The sequence below is a fragment of the Dreissena polymorpha genome, chromosome 10 (genome assembly GCF_020536995.1).
Source record: "Dreissena polymorpha isolate Duluth1 chromosome 10, UMN_Dpol_1.0, whole genome shotgun sequence".
NCBI classification, from domain to species: domain Eukaryota; kingdom Metazoa; phylum Mollusca; class Bivalvia; order Myida; family Dreissenidae; genus Dreissena; species Dreissena polymorpha.
Genome location: NC_068364.1, coordinates 70,895,548 through 70,916,694, shown reverse-complemented (window position 1 = coordinate 70,916,694; position 21,147 = coordinate 70,895,548). Strand labels below are relative to the sequence as shown.

Here is a 21,147-nt window from a genome sequence, read left to right as displayed (position 1 = left end):
TGTGTAAACCTAGTTTTACGATTACCGGAATAAACCCCCTTCGGAAGAAACCCCCTTCGCTAAAAACGGCAGGGCGGAAGAAACCCCCTTTCATAGTTTGCATACGCGGAAGAAACCCCCTCGCTAGTTTTGCATACGCGGCACAAACCCCCTTCGAGTTTTCAGACAGGCGGAATAAACCCCCTTCGTGTTTTCAGACAGGCGGAATAAACCCCCTTCCTAAGTGTTAAGTCTTTCCCTTGAACATGTCGGCGGCATGGGTGTGCTCTGTCACTGACTTCACTACGGTGAGCTGAAACATAAAGCATACATATCGATGAAACAGGTCAATCGTTTTACTTATAATATCAAGTACTTATTCATTTGTCCGAGCCTTTTTAAAAATGTTAATATGACTAATATAGCGATACTCAGATGTGACGAATTGGAATTTTATGCAAAATTAATATTATATAAAAATAATCGCAATACATGGGTTTTGTAGAAAAAGACTCATTTATTTTTTAGTATAAGTACATGGTATAATATTACTTACCTCTAGATCAGTGGTAGCAATAGCACACCATTTCTGTGAACCCCGTTGGTCACACTCCCAACGCTGGCTAACCGCTGACTTTGCTTTCTTCGTGTAGCAGTACCCCTAGTAACACAACTTCTGCCCACCCTTGTTGTTCTTGATGATCTCCATTATTGATATATTCGAAATACCAACGATGTGTATATATATACATACCAATTAATCGAGCAAATGAAATTTAAAAAAAAAACTGTACATAACTTCACACGAGCCGCAAAGGCGCCGATCATGACACAACTTCTCATCATTATCTACAATAGCCGGTACATTAAAGGACCTTTTATATAATTAAATACAGGTGCGAATATCTATTTCCAACCTGTTATGTGCTGAGTAAAGAGGTGTACCGGCCGTATGTTCACAAGTTGTTAATGATGAGATGCTCGTGTGAGTTTGTCTTGCACTCGTTTCAGTGAGATTATACCGTTTTATATGCGTTAACTTGTACTAGATTGATAAAAGTAACAAAAACACAAAATTAGCGCCCAGAGCCGTTAGTGACGAAGATATTTCGTACATATTTTCCTATAATAACCGAAGCATTCGTCTTTAAAAAAAATTGAATCATGCAAAAAAACGTGCTTACCGAGAACTTTCTGAAAATGAAAGTGAATTTCTGTAAACAATTACCGTGCGTTTAAATGTAACTAAATCGTCTGGAAGGGGGTTTGTTCCGCTATGGAAGGGGGTTTATTCCGCCTGTCTGAAAACTCGAAGGGGGTTTGTTCCGCCTATGCAAAACTAGCGAGGGGGTTTCTTCCGCGTATGCAAACTATGAAAGGGGGTTTCTTCCGCCCTGCCGTTTTTAGCGAAGGGGGTTTCTTCCGGAGGGGGTTTCTTCCGTACACCTAGTTTTACATATGCGCGGTCTGCTATAAATCTGTGGAATCAATAAAAAATAAAATTCTATTACACGATGTTATTCATTCTATTTGTGACCGATCACAGTATCGGTCATAGTATTAGTCGACAGCGATACAATTATTCGATAGCAATGTTAATAAACAGCCTCGTATTTAGCAAACGGATATAACTTACAAACCAATGGAAATTAACACATAACAAGGTAAAATCAATCCAGCCGTTTTATGCGAATATTCGAATATTCGATTGAATGAATTTGCGAACATTCGAATACCGATATTGGTATTCGATGCCATCCCTAATTAATTTAAATAACACGTTTGATCCGTTCATCATGAGTCTTTCTCATACCATTAAATATTATGTTGTAATGGGATGCGTTCTAAATAATTATGTTGCTTGTTCAAAATCAATGATGTCGCATGTGAGGCAATTTTAATTGTCTATTGTGAAAAATTGTGAGCACTTAATGCTCTGAACAGGTTTGTTACTAGTCGGCTCTATCGAGCGCATTATAACTTACGGCTCTTTGTTGTTTTTTTTTAAACCAGTTCAATCGCTCAACCCCTCTTGTTTTTAAACCAGTTCAAACGCTCAACCCATCTTGTTCTTAAACCAGTTCAACCGATCAAACACCCCTTTTTAAAATCAGTTCAACCTCTCAACCCCTATTGCTTTTAAACTAGTTCATACGCTTTACCCTTCTTGTTCTTAAACGAGGTCAACCGATAAAACCCCCTTTTAAAACCAGTTCAACCGCTCAACCCCAATTACGATTGACACATATTGTTTTCTTTTGTAGGTGACGGGGTCGAACAAAGGTATAGGGTACGCGATTGTTCGGGGACTCTGTAAACAGTTTCCAGGGGACGTCATATTAACAGGTGCGTGTTATATAGAATTAGTCAATATTTTGTAGTTGATAACCATGCATATGCATATGATGCATATGATAACCATGTGGTAAGTTGGGACGCGAAATTTGTCATTCGATATTTCATTCGCAGCGTCATATGTCATTCTTAATGATCTCGATTATTTCTGACAATTGTGCTGCGTTTTGTGAGGTAAGTGCTATTTTGAATATCGTATGTCGCTCTGAAAGCGCTTTACACGAAGCGATAATCGACGATTTACAACGAAAGTAGACACTCGAAAACAGTACGCGACACTTGAACATTTGACTACGGAATACCGTAAGGGCCATCGTGGTTACACTTTGAAATCCAGAGGGCGACAATGCGATAGTGCGATAGTACGAGGCCGACAATGCGATAGTACGATGGCGACAATGCGAAAACGCGATAGTACGGTGGCGACAATGCGATAGTACAATGGCGACTATCGACAACGGGATAGTCCGATTGCGACAATGCGAAAGTCATATCGTACTGTCGTCATCTTATCATCGCATTGTCGCCATCGTACTATCGCATTGTCGCTATCGTATTGTCGAACTGTCGTCATCGTATTATCGCACTATCGCATTGTCGCATTGTCGCCTTCTTACTATCGCACTTTTGCCATCGTATTATCGCACTATCGTCATCGTATAATCGCATTGTCGCCACCGTATTGTCGCACTGTCTTCATCGTATTATCGCACTATCGAATCGTCGCCATCGTACTTTCGCACTGTCGCCATCGTATTGTCGCTCTGTCGTCATCGTATTATCGCACTATCGTATCGTCGCATTGTCGCCATCGTACTATCGCACTGTCGCCATCGTATTGTCGCACTGTCGTCATCGTATTATCGAATTGTCGCCATCGCACTATCGCGTTGTCGCATTGTCGCCATCGTACTATCGCATTGTCGCCATCGTACTATCGCATTGTCGCCATCATACTATCGCATTATCGCTTTCGTACTATCGTACTATTGCATTGTCGTCCTCTGGATTTAATCCGTGTTTGACAGCCATATTGTCTCGCTAGTATTTTGCAAGAAATGTTGCATCGGAAATTGTATTTTGTTTGCTCACTGTCGAGTGGCGACCTCCACCGACCGTAGTTTTGATCTCATATAGACATGGACTTATTTTAATAGTATTTAATTTTACTCGCAAAAATTTGATTAGCACGTTATTTTAATGTACTACACTTTCTAGCGCGCAGTGAGGAAAATGGTAGAGAATCGGTCAAGAAACTGAATGAAGAAGGGCTTAAACCATTGTTTCACCAACTAGACATCACAGATGACGCCAGCGTTCGGCGCATGCGCGACTTTCTGCAGATGAACTACGGTGGCCTGGATGTTCTCGTGAATAATGCAGCCATAGCTTACAAGGTTGGCATTGAGCTTTTAAATAGTTTCATGTCGTGCCGTATCCAAAGCTATCAATGAGATAAATCGCAAACTATACTGGAATACGTTTAAATGTAAACAAAAGCATACAATCAAATAAATGCCGCTAAATACCGATAATAAAATATAACTTAATAAAAAATATTTTTTTAATTACTTTTAACATAATTTATTTCAAAAGGCAAATAATACCATTATAATAAATCTATTTATAACATGACCTACGGTCCAGGAGTGAAATAAAGTAATGCTCAATTTTGTTTATTACACGGGTGTTATTACACTAGTTATATAACTGTGAAATGACGTCATTATTCCAGCGAATTTCTTCAGTTAAACTTTTTTACTATATGAATAAACGGTGAAAAGAGCATAAAATAAAAAGAAAATTTGTTGGTCATGTTATAAATAGAATCTTAGATTCGTGGTCATTTTGTATTGAATCCATTAAACTCGTCATCAAAATAAAGATAAAAACTCGACAAGCCTCGTTTTTATTTTTATTTAGATGACCTGTTTAATAAATTCAGTACAAAACGACCACTCATGCAAGATCCTATATATATTAACCCGTACATAATGGATAAAGGGTCAGACATGAAGTTCTACAGCATTATCGATGTTCTTTTTCCTGGAATAAAAAAATATTAATATTAGTCTATATGTCGTTATATCAATTGACCGTATAAGTCTTATAATTTTTAATACCCATTTTTACGGTTTGCAGTTGGCGAGGGAAGCTGTAGTGCGTTCAGTTACAGCGAACGTTCGCTATAGTTCGCGAACCGTCGCGAACGTTCGCTATTGAACGCTCGGTTCGCAGCGAACGTTCGCGAACCGAAGCGAACCCTCTCGGGAGGTAGTTCGCTAGCGAAACCAAGATGGCGGACATATAAGTTGTCGTTGTTGTTCAGTGTAACTTCGATATTTTTTGTAGTACATAGAATGAATTGAATTATAAACAAAGTGTATAGGAGGTTTTGGGGATTCCGATAATGACGTCAAGTTTGCGCATGCTCAAATTTTGGCCGTCAACACTGCGGCCATTCTGCTAATGTTTGCGTTTGATGAACCGCATCGTGATAAGGTTTCATTCATATTCGCGACCCTTTTTAAGAACAACAAAATACTCAGAAATTGAAATTCTTTCAGATTAAATAGAATCCAATGAACGAACACAAATAAGGACGAAAACAAACAACAATTTGATTGATTTTATGTAATCAACATAAAGAAACTGATTTGAACCTATATGTCTGTAAAAACTTACCTTGTTACAGATTAACTACATCCTCTTGATACATGTAAATGTTTTATTTAATTGTTCACACCAATGTTGACACTCTTTATTTCAGCATTTTTAACCACCCAGTGTTTAATTGCCCCTTTGTTAATCACAAAAACCGATTATCTCGATATGATCGGATACTGTCCAGACAATTACTAAGAAAACAGGGTGTCATAAACCCAGGGACCTATACTTGTATATCTCTGTATGGGGTCATAGACCGCATGTGTCTGGTCATTAAACACGATTTATGATACCTCCATGTCATCTATTGGCATGTCAAGCCAAAAACTTTACAGTTGCTTTAATAAAATATTTGAACATATTTTAAGAATAGACGTACATTTGTCCGAAATGGATCAACAGGAACTATTAAGTATATATATATATTAGCCAGTTTAAACCAGAGACCTACGTCTCTGTTTAAACATAACAATAAAGTGTTTAATAATAACAATACATTAAAAATATTGTGGAAATTTACTGCTACACAATTAACGTATTTAACGGTAACTTGCAAATATAACGTTTAAATATCGTGCGTTACTGCAGTGTTCGAAACATCATCGTGAAAGCAAGCAATCGCGTTTGATCATAATATGGATATAAAATGCTTGGGTAAAATAAATGTATTGATTTATGGTATAATAAAATGCCAGAATTGTATCGCTCATTATCACTACAAAAGAGTTTTCAATATACATGTACATTCAAAGACAGTTCAATTCGCAAAATATGCATGTGTTTTTTTCCATTTGAATGCTAAAATTTATTAATGTTTTCATTAAATGTAAACGAAACGAAAATTCATTCAATGTAAAAGAAAATTACAACTACATTTGAAGATTGTAATGTATTGCGCTATTTTAGGGCTTTATTTTATAACTGATTCAATGCACCTCTTACACTAAATTTCGATCGCTAATGAAAAATAACACTCGCATCCACACCACTTATAATTATAATAAAACTATTATAGGTTTTATTATTTTTGAAATATCTTTTATTTAAGTCTTAATCTAAAAAAGAATACGGGTATTTATAATTTTGTATTATGAAATTGTCAGTTATTTAGTCTTCCGACGACCTTTCCTCTGATACAATGTTGTTATTCGCGAATTCCTCCATCAAAATCGCAATCAATTTTCTGGGAGCCGCCATCTTGAAACGTTCGCGCCGAACTTATCGTTCAATAAGACCGAATCGGAAACGAACGATCATTGGCGAACGTTCGCTGTAACTGAACGCACTACTGGTGTCACGAGTACCAGCGGTGTTAAGACTCCGCCCACTGATGCGCTAATGGTAAGGGTATTTCTAACGGCGCATTTATAAAGTGTTTACCAATCATGATTGATTTTCACGATAATAACAATGTGTCCATGATCTTGATTTACTGATTAAAATGATATTAATACGAATGGACACACATTAAAACGTTTATGTTGTTAGTATCAATTTATTATGCCCCCCTTCGAAGAAGAGGGGGTATTTTGCTTTGCTCATGTCGGTCGGTGTGTCGGTATGTCCGTTCACCATGTCGGTAGGTCCGTCCACCAGGTGGTTTCCGGATGATAACTCAAGAACGCTTGGGCCTAGGACCATGAAACTTCATAGGTACATTGATCGTGACTCGCAGATGACCCTTCAAGATTTTGAGGTCACTAGGTCAAAGGTCAAGGTCACGGTGACCCGAAATAGTAAAATGGTTTTTGGATGATAACTTAAGAACGCATACGCGGGCAACAGGGCGAACTCTGAACAATATAACTGAAGCAACTGGTCTGTAATCCTAAATCTATAATTATCAGTCCAATGAAACATCATCATTTGAGTAAAATAAAGTGGATCAGTTAAAATATTATCAAAATATGAGTTTTTGTTGTACATTTTGTACATTAAAAATTGTGTTAATGTTTAATTTTGTTGATTAATATAAATATAAGCAGGACAGGGGAGGTTATACACTATTATATCTTTCTTATATACAGGGGAAAAAAATGCAATAAGTTTAAATTTTATGTTTAATAAATAGAGGATATATGTTCATGTCAGTGTGAGATCATTTGTTATTTTTTCATTGTCCCTTGATATATTGCTTTTATATTTTGCATACTTGTTTACCAACATCACCCCAACCTATATTCCCCCCCCAACCTCACCCCCAATTTTTTTTTAAAACATCATCTTATAAATTACCACACCCCACATTTTACCCCCCTCTCACCCCCCACCCCTACCCCCTACCCCCTACCCCCACCTCGCCACATTTTTTGTAACATCTAATAAATTACAACACCCCACATTATACCCCCCCTAACCCCCCCAATTTTTTTTTAACATCTAATAAATTACCACACCCCACATTATACCCCCCTCTCACCCCCACCACCCTATCCCCCACCCCCCCCCCCTAAAAAAACATTTGTTTAAACATCTTATAAATTACCACACCCCACATTATACCCCCCTCTCACCCCCCCTACCCCCCACCCCCCAAATTTTTATTTTTTATTTTTTAAACATCTAATAAATTACCACACCCCACATTATACCCCCCTCTCACCCCCCTACCCCCCACCCCCCGATTTTTTTTTAACATCTAATTAACTACCACACCCCACATTATACCCCCTCTCACCCCCGCCCCCTACCCCCCCACCCCCAATTTTTTTTAAACATCTAATAAATTCCCACACCCCACATTATAACCCCCCCTCTTACCCCCACCACCCCCTACCCCCCTCCCACCCCCATTTTTTTTAAACATCTAATAAATTACCACACCCCACATTATACAGTCCATATGGGGGGCATGCATGTTTTACAAACAGCCCTTGTCTTTCCAGATATGTATTGCTATAGTGACACTGGCGGCTGCTGCTAACTTCATAGCAGCCCTTGTTATCCATCACCGCCAGGAGGCCTCCAGTCTCCGCCCCTTGGTTACCCTGGCGGTTGCCATAGTGACATGCCTAGGAGTGTGGCTGGTGAAGTCAAAGTGTGGCAGGCAGATACAGAGATTGACAATGAGGCTTAGACAGATATTCAATAAGAAAGTGATGAAAGTTTTCAACATGTAAGTCAATAGTTTTCATGCCAAATCTTTAAAGGAAATTGAGTTCAATGCACATTTGAGACCAAATACACAACCACCATAATTATTGCATAACATAAATTTGCTTTCAGGTGTTTTTTTTACTAAGAAAGTGAAGCCCTTAGTTGGCGTTTTCCCCAACCAGAATTTTTCCCCTCAAAATACAATTTCCCCTCCAAGAATATCATTTTTTACCAAAACATATCTTTAATTAGCATTTATTTAAGCTTTTAATTGAATATTGTTAATTTTGATTGCTAATTTATTCATCACAATACAAGCTAATTTGCGGTGATCACAAAAACACGTTAAAATATGATTAAGCGTCTACGGAGTTGGATTAGAATGTGTAGTTTACGGTTCCTGTTAATTTTTGCAAAGTCATGCGGAACATTTTGCACTTTATCGCTGTAAATTTTGGTAGAAGAATCGTATAACTAAACGTGCTTACATCTGAGTCGTTAAGCGCATGCTATATATAACGTTTTGGATAAAGGGAAGTCACTCTAAATGTTTGTAAACGTAGTTTTTTTTAATGATTTTGACAGAAAACTTCTTTATTGTAATTGGGGAAAAATGTCATATAGATTTGATTGAAAATAGGGCCGTTTGCTTTGGGAAGGCCTCCATTTTCCGGAGGCGCAGACAGTGTTGAATACACTCTGAATTCAGAGTAGATGAGTTATAAACATTGATTAAAACAGTTTTTATTTTTTCCCCAAACATGTCTCTTTTGCACTCTATTTTCCCCTTTCACCCAGCGTCCAGCATCTTCCCCTGTTTCTGAAAAAAATGGCTTTCTAAACCAATGTGGCTAACTGGCTATTGCAGAAGTAATATCAATTTTATCAAAATACTTTTGTTTCTATTCCCACCAACCCCACAAAAGTATGAAGATACAAAACAGGTAACAAGTTCAGTAACACATCATTATATGAAAATTTGCTACAAAATAACAAAGTTAATAGAAATAACCAGAAAAACATGACTGTCAAAAAACTTTGTGACTGCAGTGTTGTTTTTCGTTTAAATTTGGGTCCAGTAGGGGGACCCATTTCAAATGGAAAAAAGTATATATATTTTTCACAGATGGGACCTAAAAATTCCCAATAAAATGTTTTCCAAAAAGAATTCTAAACATGTCATTCATCTCAAAATCAGATCTATAAGTTGAACCTTAGAAAATATAATATTTAAATCACTTTTATTATCAATTTTAAAGTATATGTTAGCATAAGATAAAAAACAACAACATTTATATCCTATTTTGAGTCAAAAGGACGCAATATTTCCCAATCCAAAGGGACCCTGCCCCATTCCCAAAATGGTAAACAAAATCACAGTGCTGTGTAACCTCTATATTGCTCTGTCCCCAGGGTGATTGCACTAGTTGCATTCAGTGGAATCCTCTGTGTCCTTGTCTTCACCTGCGTTCAGTCGCCTGGTAACCTGTTTTCCCTCCTGGGGTTTGGAATCTTCGTGCTGTTTCTATGGTTCCTGTCCGAACATCCAACCAAGGTTTGTTTTAACAAATACGGGAGTGCCTGTTGTGTGTTTGATCAAGCCATGGACTGAACTACATATGTTTTTTATTTAACCCTTTACCACTAAGATATGTATTTAGATGCATTTGCAGTTTCTTAGAAAATTATATTTATTCAAAGAACTTTCTTACAAGAATCAATTTTTAAAGGCTTCATTTCCAACTCTTATATTCTTATGAGCAGCCAACAGCTGCGAGTTACTTAAAGGCTGTTCTGGTTTTATGCTGTTTGTACATGGCCATTTTCACTTTACCTCTGAGTGGGATAGGGTTAAGTTGTTTATTGTCATTTTATGCCCAAGACATTTCAATACAATAAAATATTTTTTTGTGGGACCTTCTGTCCATAAGTGGGCTTCAGGTCAAGTTGATTTTACCATTCTATCAAGAACCAACAGCAATCTCTACAACTCTTTGATTCATACATCGTTATTATTATGCCCCCTTCGAAGAAGAGGGGGTATATTGTTCTGCACATGTCGGCCGGTCGGTCGGTCCGTCCGTCCACCAAATGGTTTCCGTATGATAACTCAAGAACGCTTAGGCCTAGGATCATGAAACTTCATAGGTACATTGATCATGACTGGCAGATGACCCCTATTGATTTTCAGGTCACTAGGTCAAAGGTCAAGGCAATGTGCAAAACTCACTTTTTTTGTATTTATAGCCAATGTGGCTATGAAACTTCAAAAATGTCATAGCCAGGGGAAATTTTTCATAGCCAGAAACAAAATGAATTAATTTACAACGACATTATCATGAAAGGACGAACACAGTCGTTATATATAGATTGCATTCGGGGGGTAACCATTAGATTGTAAACAAATCAGTATTCCAGGGGTTAAACGTTTATTCCGTCGTAGCTTTTAGTTTCAGTTTTAAAATTATAGGCTTTAGCAGTACAATAAAAGTGTAATTCTCAGCAGCAAGTAGTTACCAGTAAAAATACATAACCGGTGCTCACGGGTAGCAATCTTAATCATATGAATGATAAACACCAGGGCTCATGAGTTCAAGTGCTTTGATTTAATTGATCACTATATTTTGAAAAATATTTTTGATATTCGTATGCATTTACTTACATAATACACTAAGAGATATGAAATAAAGTCGTCTACGTTTGGATACATTGGCACTATGCACGGGTAAGTTACTTTACGTATGTATGGTTATGAATTAAAAAAAAATGCGCATCGACTGGGGAATTATTTTTTAAAAGTTTTGAAACACGAAACAAGTTAACAATATAACACCCTAGATAAAATCGTATTCATATTTACTGTTGGGAATGTGTTGCGCGCGTTAACTTTTTTGTGAGAAAATACATGTCCATAACGACGTCATTTAATCGCTTAGGTAAACTACTGCAAATGTAAATACAATGCGCACATTCTCATTGGTTACTATCGATGTTAATGTACCGCTTAACTCCGCCTGCAAGGCAGTGAACTAATTGCGCTAGAAAACTATCAAAATGGAAAACTATCAAACCTGTCGGCAAAATGACACTTGCTTTAATCTTTTGATCTAAGCCTTTATTGTTTGGAATGAATGCCCATGTATGCTAGTTGACTGAATAAGCTTTTACATCAGTCAATCATGATAATAAACTGATATTTTAAAAGCGTCATCGGCAACTTTATGACATGTGTAAATATTGAAGTGTTACACTGTTACGGTTATTTAATAATTTCAAAGCTATTAATAACACACATTCAACTGTTTTACTTAATTTAAAACAAAAATTCGCACTATTATTTCATTTATCGGCGTAGAATTCAATTCAGATTACCAACAGTATAACGAAATTTTTAATACGCGAGCCGGACTTTTAACTCTCTATAACAGCTAAGGGAGATCACTGATGATACAAAACTAAGGGAAGTAACCAAGCGGTGTCACTGTTAGAACTTACACATGAAATGCGTAAATTGATTATTTATTTATTTATTTTCTCTGATTTTTTTCATCGCATATCAGGCGATCTATATTCAATTTTTCTATCGCCAGAGCCGAGATTTCATCGCATTGGCGATCAGGCGATAGGGAAATTTTGCAGACTGGGTGAAGGTCACAGTGACTCGAAACAGTAAAATGGTTTCCGGATGATAACTCAAGAATGCTTACGCCTAGGATCATGAAACTTCATAGGCACATTGATCATGACTGGTAGATGACCCCTTACGATTTTCAGGTCACTAGGTCAAAGGTCAAGGTCACAGTGACTTGAAATAGTAAAATGGTTTCAGGATGATAACTCAAGAATGCTTACGCCTAGGTTCATGAAACTTCAGATGACCCCTTTTAATTTTCAGGTCACTATGTCAAAGGTCAAGGTCACAGTGAAAAAAATCGTATTCACACAATGGCTGCCATTGCAACTGAGAGCCCATATGGGGGCCATGCATGTTTTACAAACAGCCCTTGTTTTACTTATCATGAAGTATTAAATATACGGAGCTTGGTAGTATTAGTGTAGTCACCGAAAGGATAACCTTTTTAAAGTTATCTACGCGAAAATTTCATGAACGGAATGTCACTCGTCCAAATAAAATCAATGACCACTCGTGATATTTGTTTTGTTTTCGAGTCGATGTGTTAATCTTGTCACCTGAAATTGAGGCCGAATTTCTACCAACAGTTTTAATCAAAATCACTTCATTGTTTTACTGTCATCTTATATCGTATTATTTTCCAGATGGCCGCCAAAGAACCGTTTTCTAAACAGGTTGAGGTGACCATGGCAACCAATTTCTGTGGAACGTTAAACGTATGCAGGGTTCTGTTTCCATTACTTAGGCCTCATGCTAGGTAAGAGTCACTTCGGCAGATTATTTAAGGATTCTAACTTGTTATCTCTGCGTCGCAGTTAAAGTTGGTAATATATGTGTCGCACGGGAACTACATATAAGGGTGGTAATCCATTCGCCCCGTGGGGATGCTATTCAAGGGTATTATTCCATGCCTCGCACGAACATTTTATTTAAGGATGGTAATACGTAACCCCTCGCGGACAATATTTTCTAGTTTTTTACCCCATGCGTCACACAGGCAATATTCGCAAAACAACAACTACAAACAACAGCTGCTGTATTTTTGCTGAATAGGATTTTTTTGCTGTTTCAACTGTGTTATTTTTGTTAATATATATAGTGGAGTATATATACCCAATTCAGTGTGTACAAAAACACATAACACTCTCACGAATAATGTATTATTATCTTTATTACTATATTTTTTCCACGCATGAATGAATGTTTTATATTGATCACGATTAGCTGTAAAACGCTTAAGTGAATAAAAATATGTGTCCTGTTCTGTATTTGTTTCTTATTTCGGTGCGTGATGATTGTGTAAAATACCACGTAATTTCGTTTCAGAGTCGTGCATTTGTCCAGCAGGTCGGGGTCATTTACCGCGGCGAGATGCAGCAAGGCACTACAGACGCGCTTTCTGGATCCGGAACTGAGCATGCTCAAAATCGAACAACTCATGAACGAATTTGTCGAGTAAGTTCACCTCCCATTGGCTGAATTTTAAGGATAAATGAAAACCGGTTATAGCTGTCAGTCTTTACATATATGTCCTTAGATTCAAGCGACAATTAATACATTTAGCTCGGATTTGCGTCGAATTGCTTTAATTGGAAAAGTTTAAAATGTATTCAATGTAAATAAAAGACACACACAAATCTGAACAAATTTGCCTCAAAAGTTAACCACCTCGTTTCTTGTAGTAAAAGAATATTTGCTTTTAATATTTAAATGTCATAAAGAATAGAAACCTGTACACTGTACTTCACTTGCGCGAGATAACATTTGTTCAAATATGGTCGGTATGCCGCATTTGTGTGAACAATCTCACGACTAAACAAAATGAGCTATCAAGTTGCTCTAAGCTCACCACATGTACGTCGATAATCCAAACTCAGTTGGATAATTCAAGTGAAGAAAAAAATGTCGGCCAAAACTGAAACTGAAAGGAAGTTGATTATTTTATCATTTGTGCTTATTCAGTAAATATAAGGACGCTATTGTTCTACACATGTGATAATGAATGTCAGACACACACATGCGTTTTGAGTTCTGCAATGATTTAATAGTTTTCTAGTAAAACAACGATATATTTGTCTTCGGAAAATGCTAATTTTCATGAAATGCGACCTGTGTGTTGAATTATTTACAAGTTAATTGAAAAAAGAGCGAACGAAACTTTAACAGAGATATGCCAAATTATATAACGAATATCCTTTAAAGGTTTACTTTTAACACCTTGTATGTTTATGTGTTAAAAATCATGTGTTTGCAGGACGGATATACCTAGTATGTTTCTGTGTTAAAATCATGTGTTTGCAGGAAGGGTTTAAAAGTTTATGAATAGATCCAAACTGATAAAAAAATAATGTGGATAATAACCAAACTAAAAATGGATGATGCACAAACAGCGATGTATCTGACATGTTTTCCAAAGACAGGTTGGATATTATTCTTTAAAAACAACTATTTATAACCAAACATTCAAACGATGCGTATAATGGAATCTAAAAAATACTTTCCACGAACATCAACATTAATTTATTTGTTATTGATGAAATCAATTTCAATGGAATTTGCATAGATATACAAATGAGATTAGAAGCAAAATAAGCATGCGAAATTTGCATTCCACGTACACAGACATTCCATAACACGTGTTCCATGTCATTTTGGATAGCATGAAATGCAAGAAATTTAAAAATGTCCCTACTTATTATATAATCACTTGATTTAAAGGAATTCGAGTCGAAGCTGCATGTTAAAGTGGCACTTGCCCTGCTGATTCGTGTATTTGTCACCATATTAGAGGTTTCGAATATTATTCGAGGCATAACTGATATGACTCATAATACATTATATCAGAAAGATTGCATTGAATTGTACACAACTATTAAAGGCAATAACGACAGCTAGTATAGCATTTTACTTTCCGAAATATATTTACACATTGAAAAGAATATTTTTAAATGATTTCTAAATACACAGACATAGATATTAAAAATCTTCTGTAAATGACGTATTTTAATAATAATAAAAAGTTTTCCCCGTGACCGTTTTCGCCGGCGCGGGAAAATTGGAGTAGTAGTAAAATATTCATGAGTGAATTGTACAGTACCCCGCTATGCGCATGCTCACTTGCGATAGACGACTTTTAACGGCATTTAAGCATAGAAAGCTTGCGAGTTCTATATGAAATGACTTTGAACCCTGTTGAAACCTTGGTGGGAAAAATATGTGTGGACTTTTAACTATTTTTCTTTCCGATTTCATCGTATTATTCCTTCCGATTTCATAATAAAATATAATTTGGGCTTTTTGTAATAGTGATTATTTGATATTTCATCATATAGGAAAATACCGTCGATTCGCTCTTTTAAACTGGTGGCAAATAGTTTTAGAGCCGGGGCGATGGGCAGGCACTTTGATTAACTTTTTCTATCACGTTGATAACGCCATTTTAAATAGCGAGTTGCTGATGTTGTTCATCTATGTTTTTTGGAGTAATATCAGCATATATTTTTGTCCGATAACATAATTGCCGGTTGTTTTATCTAAGGTAAGTTCTCTAAAAAAATTATGTAATGGTTAGTTGTGTTATGGATTAGTATTTCTTTCGGGCATTAAAAGGACTCTATACAAAAATAACATCTGTAGTTTTAAATTATCTTCTGTTTTACATGAAAAGAAAACACAATCATTTTTATAAAGATTGTTTAACAATGTGCTACAATGTTTTTGTTGTCAGCAATTCAATAAATCTCGAAATATTTTACAATAGTCTTTATTCTTCATAGAGCTTTACATAAAGACATCTTGCAGTTTGGTCAGTATCCACCGACTTCTTAATGTTAGTTTGGAATTATCCATACACTAGTTAGGTCATTATCCTATTTGTATATTCTTGTCCCAAACAAATACGAATATATTGCGTTTTCGAGAATTTACGCCAATCAAATTTTTTATATATATATATATTAAAGGGATCTTTTCACGCTTTGGTAAATTGACAAAATTGAAAAAAGTTGTTTCAGATTCGCAAATTTTCGGTTTAGTTATGATATTTGTGAGGAAACAGTAATACTGAACATTTACCATACTCTAATATAGCCATTATATGCATCTTTTGACGATTATAAAACCTAAAAATTATAAAGCGTTGCAACGCGAAACGATTGAATAATTTGGAGAGTTCTGTTTCTGTCGTTAAATTTTGTATAACTACGAAGATTGCTTATATAAGGTGTAAAATACGTCACGTATGTGTACTCGGCGGAATAGCTCAGTAGGCTGAAGCGCTTTTACTTCAGGACTCTGGCAGGACTCCAGGGGTCACTGGTTCGAAACCTGCTCCGGGCAATGTTCTTTTCCTTTTTTAAATTTTGTTCTTGATTTTTTACTGGAGCTTTTACGATCCAATGTTTACATTTATCAATATAAAGCATTTAATGAATAAGTTAAAAAATGCCAAAATCTGTGAAAAGGCCCCTTTAAAGGTTTATGCATAAGTCCAAGCGTTAAAACATAAAAAAATATTCGATTATAATTTTTTTGGCCTCAAACTTTCGACAATTTCATTTACTTTTCCAGATTTCAAATATATTCATTATATTTCGATGCAATGGTTTTTAATTGTTATGTTTTTTTAGCGCATTGTATCCGGAAAATAACATTTTATCAAAAAGAAACGTTTATTATGTCACAACTTACCTTAACTAAACGTGTTCTTATAAATAAATGACTGGCGTCTTTATTTCTGTTGCGATTTTTTCTTCAGTTTGAATTATCCTACATAGTTTGGATTATCGACTTCCAGGGGGTGAAGCTAGAGTGTGGAGAATGCGAGCTTTTAAAGCAGGATGATAGTAATTAGTTCAGTGGACCGTAACAATCTACAGTAGCCAAAATCCGACTGATTGCAAGGACATTGTACGTCGAAAAGCGGCATGATGCAAATTAGTACAAGTCTTGTAAACACTTGTATAATGAGTTGCTACGTTTCAAGGTTAAAATAAATTGGTTTATGACTTTAGCAACTAGGCCGCGAAGCCTGTACATTTTCACTGTGCTTATATTCGGATTCGATACCAAGAGTAATCGTACAAGCCTTCTTGTGTAAAACCGAATGAAATTAACCAGTGCGAAACTTGCGGCTTTACTTCTTATAGTAGTCATGGCTCGCCAAGGCATGCGTTTAGTTTTTACAAGTTTGACTAAACGTATCTTTATTAAATAAAGAAAACAATGAAAAGTCCATAAACTATATCAGGAGAGAAAATCTTCAATACCTTTATACCAAAATACCAATTTTAATAATTCATTGACAGAAACTGGAATCGCCGCCTTTGTGGTGTTTGAACTGGGATCGCCGCCTTTGGGGTGTTTGAACTAGGATCGCCGCATTTGGGGTGTTTGAAAAAGAATCGCCACCTTTGGGGTGTCTTAACTGGGATCGCCGCCATTGGGGTGTTTGATCTGGGATCGCCGCCTTTGGGGTGTTTGAACTGGGATCGCCGCTTTTGTGGTGTTTGTACTAGGATCGCCGCCTTTGGGGTGTTTGAACTGGGATAGCCGCTTTTGTGGTGTGTAAACTGGGATCGCCGCCTTTGGGGTGTTTGAACTGGGATCGCCGCCTATGGGGTGTTTGAACTGGGATCGCCGCCTTTGGGGTGTTTGAACTGGGATCGCCGCTTTTGTGGTGTTTGATCTCGGATCGCCGCCTTTGGGGGTGTTTGAACTGGGATCGCCGCCTTTGGGGTGTTCGAACTGGGATCGCCGCCTTTGGGGTATTTGAACTGGGATTGCCGCCTTTGGGGTGTTTGAACTTGGATCTCCGCCCATGGGGAATTTGAACTAGGATCGCCGCCTTTGGGGTTTTTGAACTAGAATAGCCGCTTTTGTGGTGTTTTAACTGGGATCACCGCCTTTGGGGTGTTTGAACTGGGATCGCCGCCTTTGGGGTGTTTGAACAGGTTTAGGGCAAGCCGAACCTTATTCTAAGCCCATAATTTATCGAAAGCCAAACGCGCTTATCAAGGATTCCTTCTCAAATATCATTTATTATACAGATCCGCAAAAGCTGACATACACAAGACTAATGGCTGGCACGATTCGGCCTACGGCACAACCAAGATAGGGGTCACACTGATGACCTATGTCCAGCAACGAGAGTTCAGCGCCGACAGTCGGCCGGATATTGTGGTCAATTCGGTATATATATATATATATATTTCTAACTTTGCAAAGACCCCAGTCATATTAGCTTGACCCGTAGCGAATGTCACGAACAGTTATTCAAATTGTAAGAACCGCATGTACGTTTTGAAGCGTTTAATGCATGCTACACCCACTTTAATATATCTACAGAAAAAGGTATTCATCGAGTTATTTAGTGTTATTATAGTGTGTGTCATTAAGGATCAATCAAAATGTTTCATTGTTTAAATATCACTTCTTTAAAATAAAACCAGATGTATATCGATACCCGAGTAAACATGTATATGCATGCAATCACCCGAATAAAATGTATATGAGCCCCGCCGTGAGAAAACGGGGTTTAATACATGTTCGCTAATTGTCGTCGCAGATTAACATGTACTGTCCGCGCAAGCTAATCATGGACGGCATTATCGGCTTTTATGGTATTTTTTGTTCAAAGAAAGCTTCAACTTAGCTAAAACTAGTCCAGGCGGAAAGTGTCGTCCATGATTTGTCTGTGTTAACTCTTTCAGTGCGGGAATTGAATTTTGAAGGCCTGTGCAAACAGTTTGGATCCAGATGAGACGCCACAGAACGTGGCGTCTCATCAGGATCCAAACTGTTTGCTATTCTGATAATATTCTTTGAAAAAAATCGAAGAAAATGCTAATTTGAGAAATTCAGCAGACGACATTTTAGCAGACGACAAATTTCCCAGCATGCAAAGGGTTAACTGCACATGCTACTCTGGGAAAACACTGTACGCACATGCAATAAGACCCGTTTTCCCAGGACGATGCTCGTATATATTGTAGCATTCTCAAAGTGTTTATATTTCAGTGTTGCCCAGGCTTTGTTGTAACAGATTTGACCAGTCAGAGAGGAACGAAGACCATCGACGAAGGTAACGACCAAAATATTAACAATAAGCCGTAATATTTTCTATTACCTCAGCCAACTTACTCTGGACCATATCCAGCCTATCAACTTTAAGCTTTATCCTTTCGTTAGTTTTAATTTTAACAAACAGTTATTGGATAAAGGATTTTGGACCTGTATTTATTTTATTATGACGTAATCGTGTGAGTTCTGGTTTCGCGTTCTTAAGATAACGTGTTGGACCATTTTTACACCCTTTACATTTTGCCTTCATTCTTAGATTTATCTACCATTGGTGTATATAATTATATATGGCGAGCTTGAATGGGATATTTTTTAAAGAACAGCTCAAAGAAAATAAAACGATTGAAAGTGATTATCTTTACCAAAAGTAATCGAAACATCAGTTTCTCTAATTGTCTGTGTGTTTGTGTGTAAACATGTGCATGGCTCTGGGAAAACCGGGCTTAACGCATGTGCGAAAAGTGTCGTCCCAGATTACCCTGTGCGATACACACAGACTGGATTTTTTAGAAGTGACTTCATTTTAACGAACAATTACATAAACGCGGAGAGTGTCGACCCGGACTGCACAGGCTAATCTGAGACGACACTTTAAGGACATGCATTAAGTCCCCGGACTGCTTAGGATAATCTGAGACTACACTTTAAGGACATGCATTAAGTCCCCGGACTGCTTAGGATAATCTGAGACTACTCTTTAAGGACGTACATTAAGTCCCCGGACTGCTGAGCTAATCTGAGACTACTCTTTAAGGACGTGCATTAAGTCCCCGGACTGCTAAGGCTAATCTGAGACTACTCTTTAAGGACATGCATTAAGTCCCCGGACTGCTTAGGATAATCTGAGACTACTCTTTAAGGACATGCATTAAGTCCCCGGACTGCACAGGCTAATCTGAGACGACTCTTTAAGGACGTGCATTAAGTCCCCGGACTGCACAGGCTAATCTGAGACGACTCTTTAAGGACGTGCATTAAGTCCCCGGACTGCTTAGGCTTATCTGAGACTACTCTTTAAGGATGTGCATTAAGTCCCCGGACTGCTTAGGCTAATCTGAGACGACTCTTTAAGGACATGCATTAAGTCCCCGGACTGCTTAGGCTTATCTGAGACTACTCTTTATGGACGTGCATTAAGTCCCGTTTTCCCAGAGCAAGTTTTTTTTTCCGATGCTACGCTTGCTATTCAAAAATAACTAATGTTCAGGGTAGCGGATTCTGCGGAATCCCTTATAAATATTATCAGTGAGCCTTGCTCAACAATGTTCTTAAATATTTCGTTCACGGTTTTAGGCGCGGATACGCCCCTGTACCTCGCCATGCTGCCAGCGAACACAACCTCTCCGAAGGGCCAGTTCGTCTGTGAGCGGGAAATCAAAACCATGCTTTAAGTGGGGAACATTCAGGGGAAAAAGCAGATAACTTTACTCTGTTCGCTTTTCTCACCTGGTTTCGAATGTGCGACCCTTGGCTGATCCAATGAGGATTTTTTAAACAAAATCTTTGACAATTTACCAGTGAAGACTTAAGTTGCAAATATTAAGTCACGCATGTAAATATAAGCGTGAAATAAAAGCTTACGGTAGCATTTTCAAGGCACTCGCGAAGTGGCATTTTCAAGGCATTCGCGTGGTAGCATTTTCAGAGCACTCGCGTGGTAGTATTTTCAAGGCATTCGCATTGTAACATTTACATAGACAGCGAAAATAATGATTTGTTAAATTTGAATTTTTGTTTCAAATAAACGAATTAAATTAACTGTGTATTTAAAAAAGAATATTTATACAAGCTCTACAAATTTCGCATTTTTGCTCGAATGTAAACACTTATAAACGTTTTCTGCAGGGATATACATACTGTTTAATGGATATTTTATAACATTGCAATTTGACCTGTCTGCATCTGAGTCGCCCATATCAGCCTGATGTGTATTAAATGATAATAAAACTTTACTTTTATCCAAGTTTTTATCTAGAAGTAAGCAAGTTCATGTGCCTCGACGCCTTCAAAATAAAAGTATAACACATTTATTGTTGTTTATGCATAATCAAGTTTAAATGGTACTGTAACAAAGACGTGGGTCTTTAAAAAAACAGTTCATGCATGCTGACATGCTCAACTATAGATTTGTTGCAAACATTACTTTAACCCTATACCAGTTTCTTAGTTACATTTAATAGCAATTAACTAAAAACTGTGTTTTGCACATCTTAATCTCTTGGTGATTGTAAGTTACAAATATTAATTAAATCGTTTGAACATAACGGTAGTAGATGTAGTTTGCTCCACGAATTTCACCATTATTGCGGATACAGAGCCGAGGGCTGGGTATAAAA

At 37.3% G+C, this 21,147-nt stretch overlaps 1 protein-coding gene across 1 annotated transcript; it reads left to right on the top strand.

Moving 5' to 3' along the window:
• Nucleotides 1-245: 245 nt before the first annotated feature.
• LOC127849219 (carbonyl reductase [NADPH] 3-like) lies at nt 246-20,727 on the top strand. Its single transcript, XM_052381938.1, has 8 exons — nt 246-287; nt 2,244-2,325; nt 3,553-3,731; nt 12,376-12,488; nt 13,058-13,186; nt 17,779-17,920; nt 18,749-18,812; nt 20,105-20,727. The coding sequence occupies exons 1-8, from the start codon at nt 246-248 to the stop codon at nt 20,200-20,202; spliced, it is 849 nt and encodes a 282-aa protein (XP_052237898.1). The 3' UTR covers nt 20,203-20,727.
• Nucleotides 20,728-21,147: the final 420 nt, after the last annotated feature.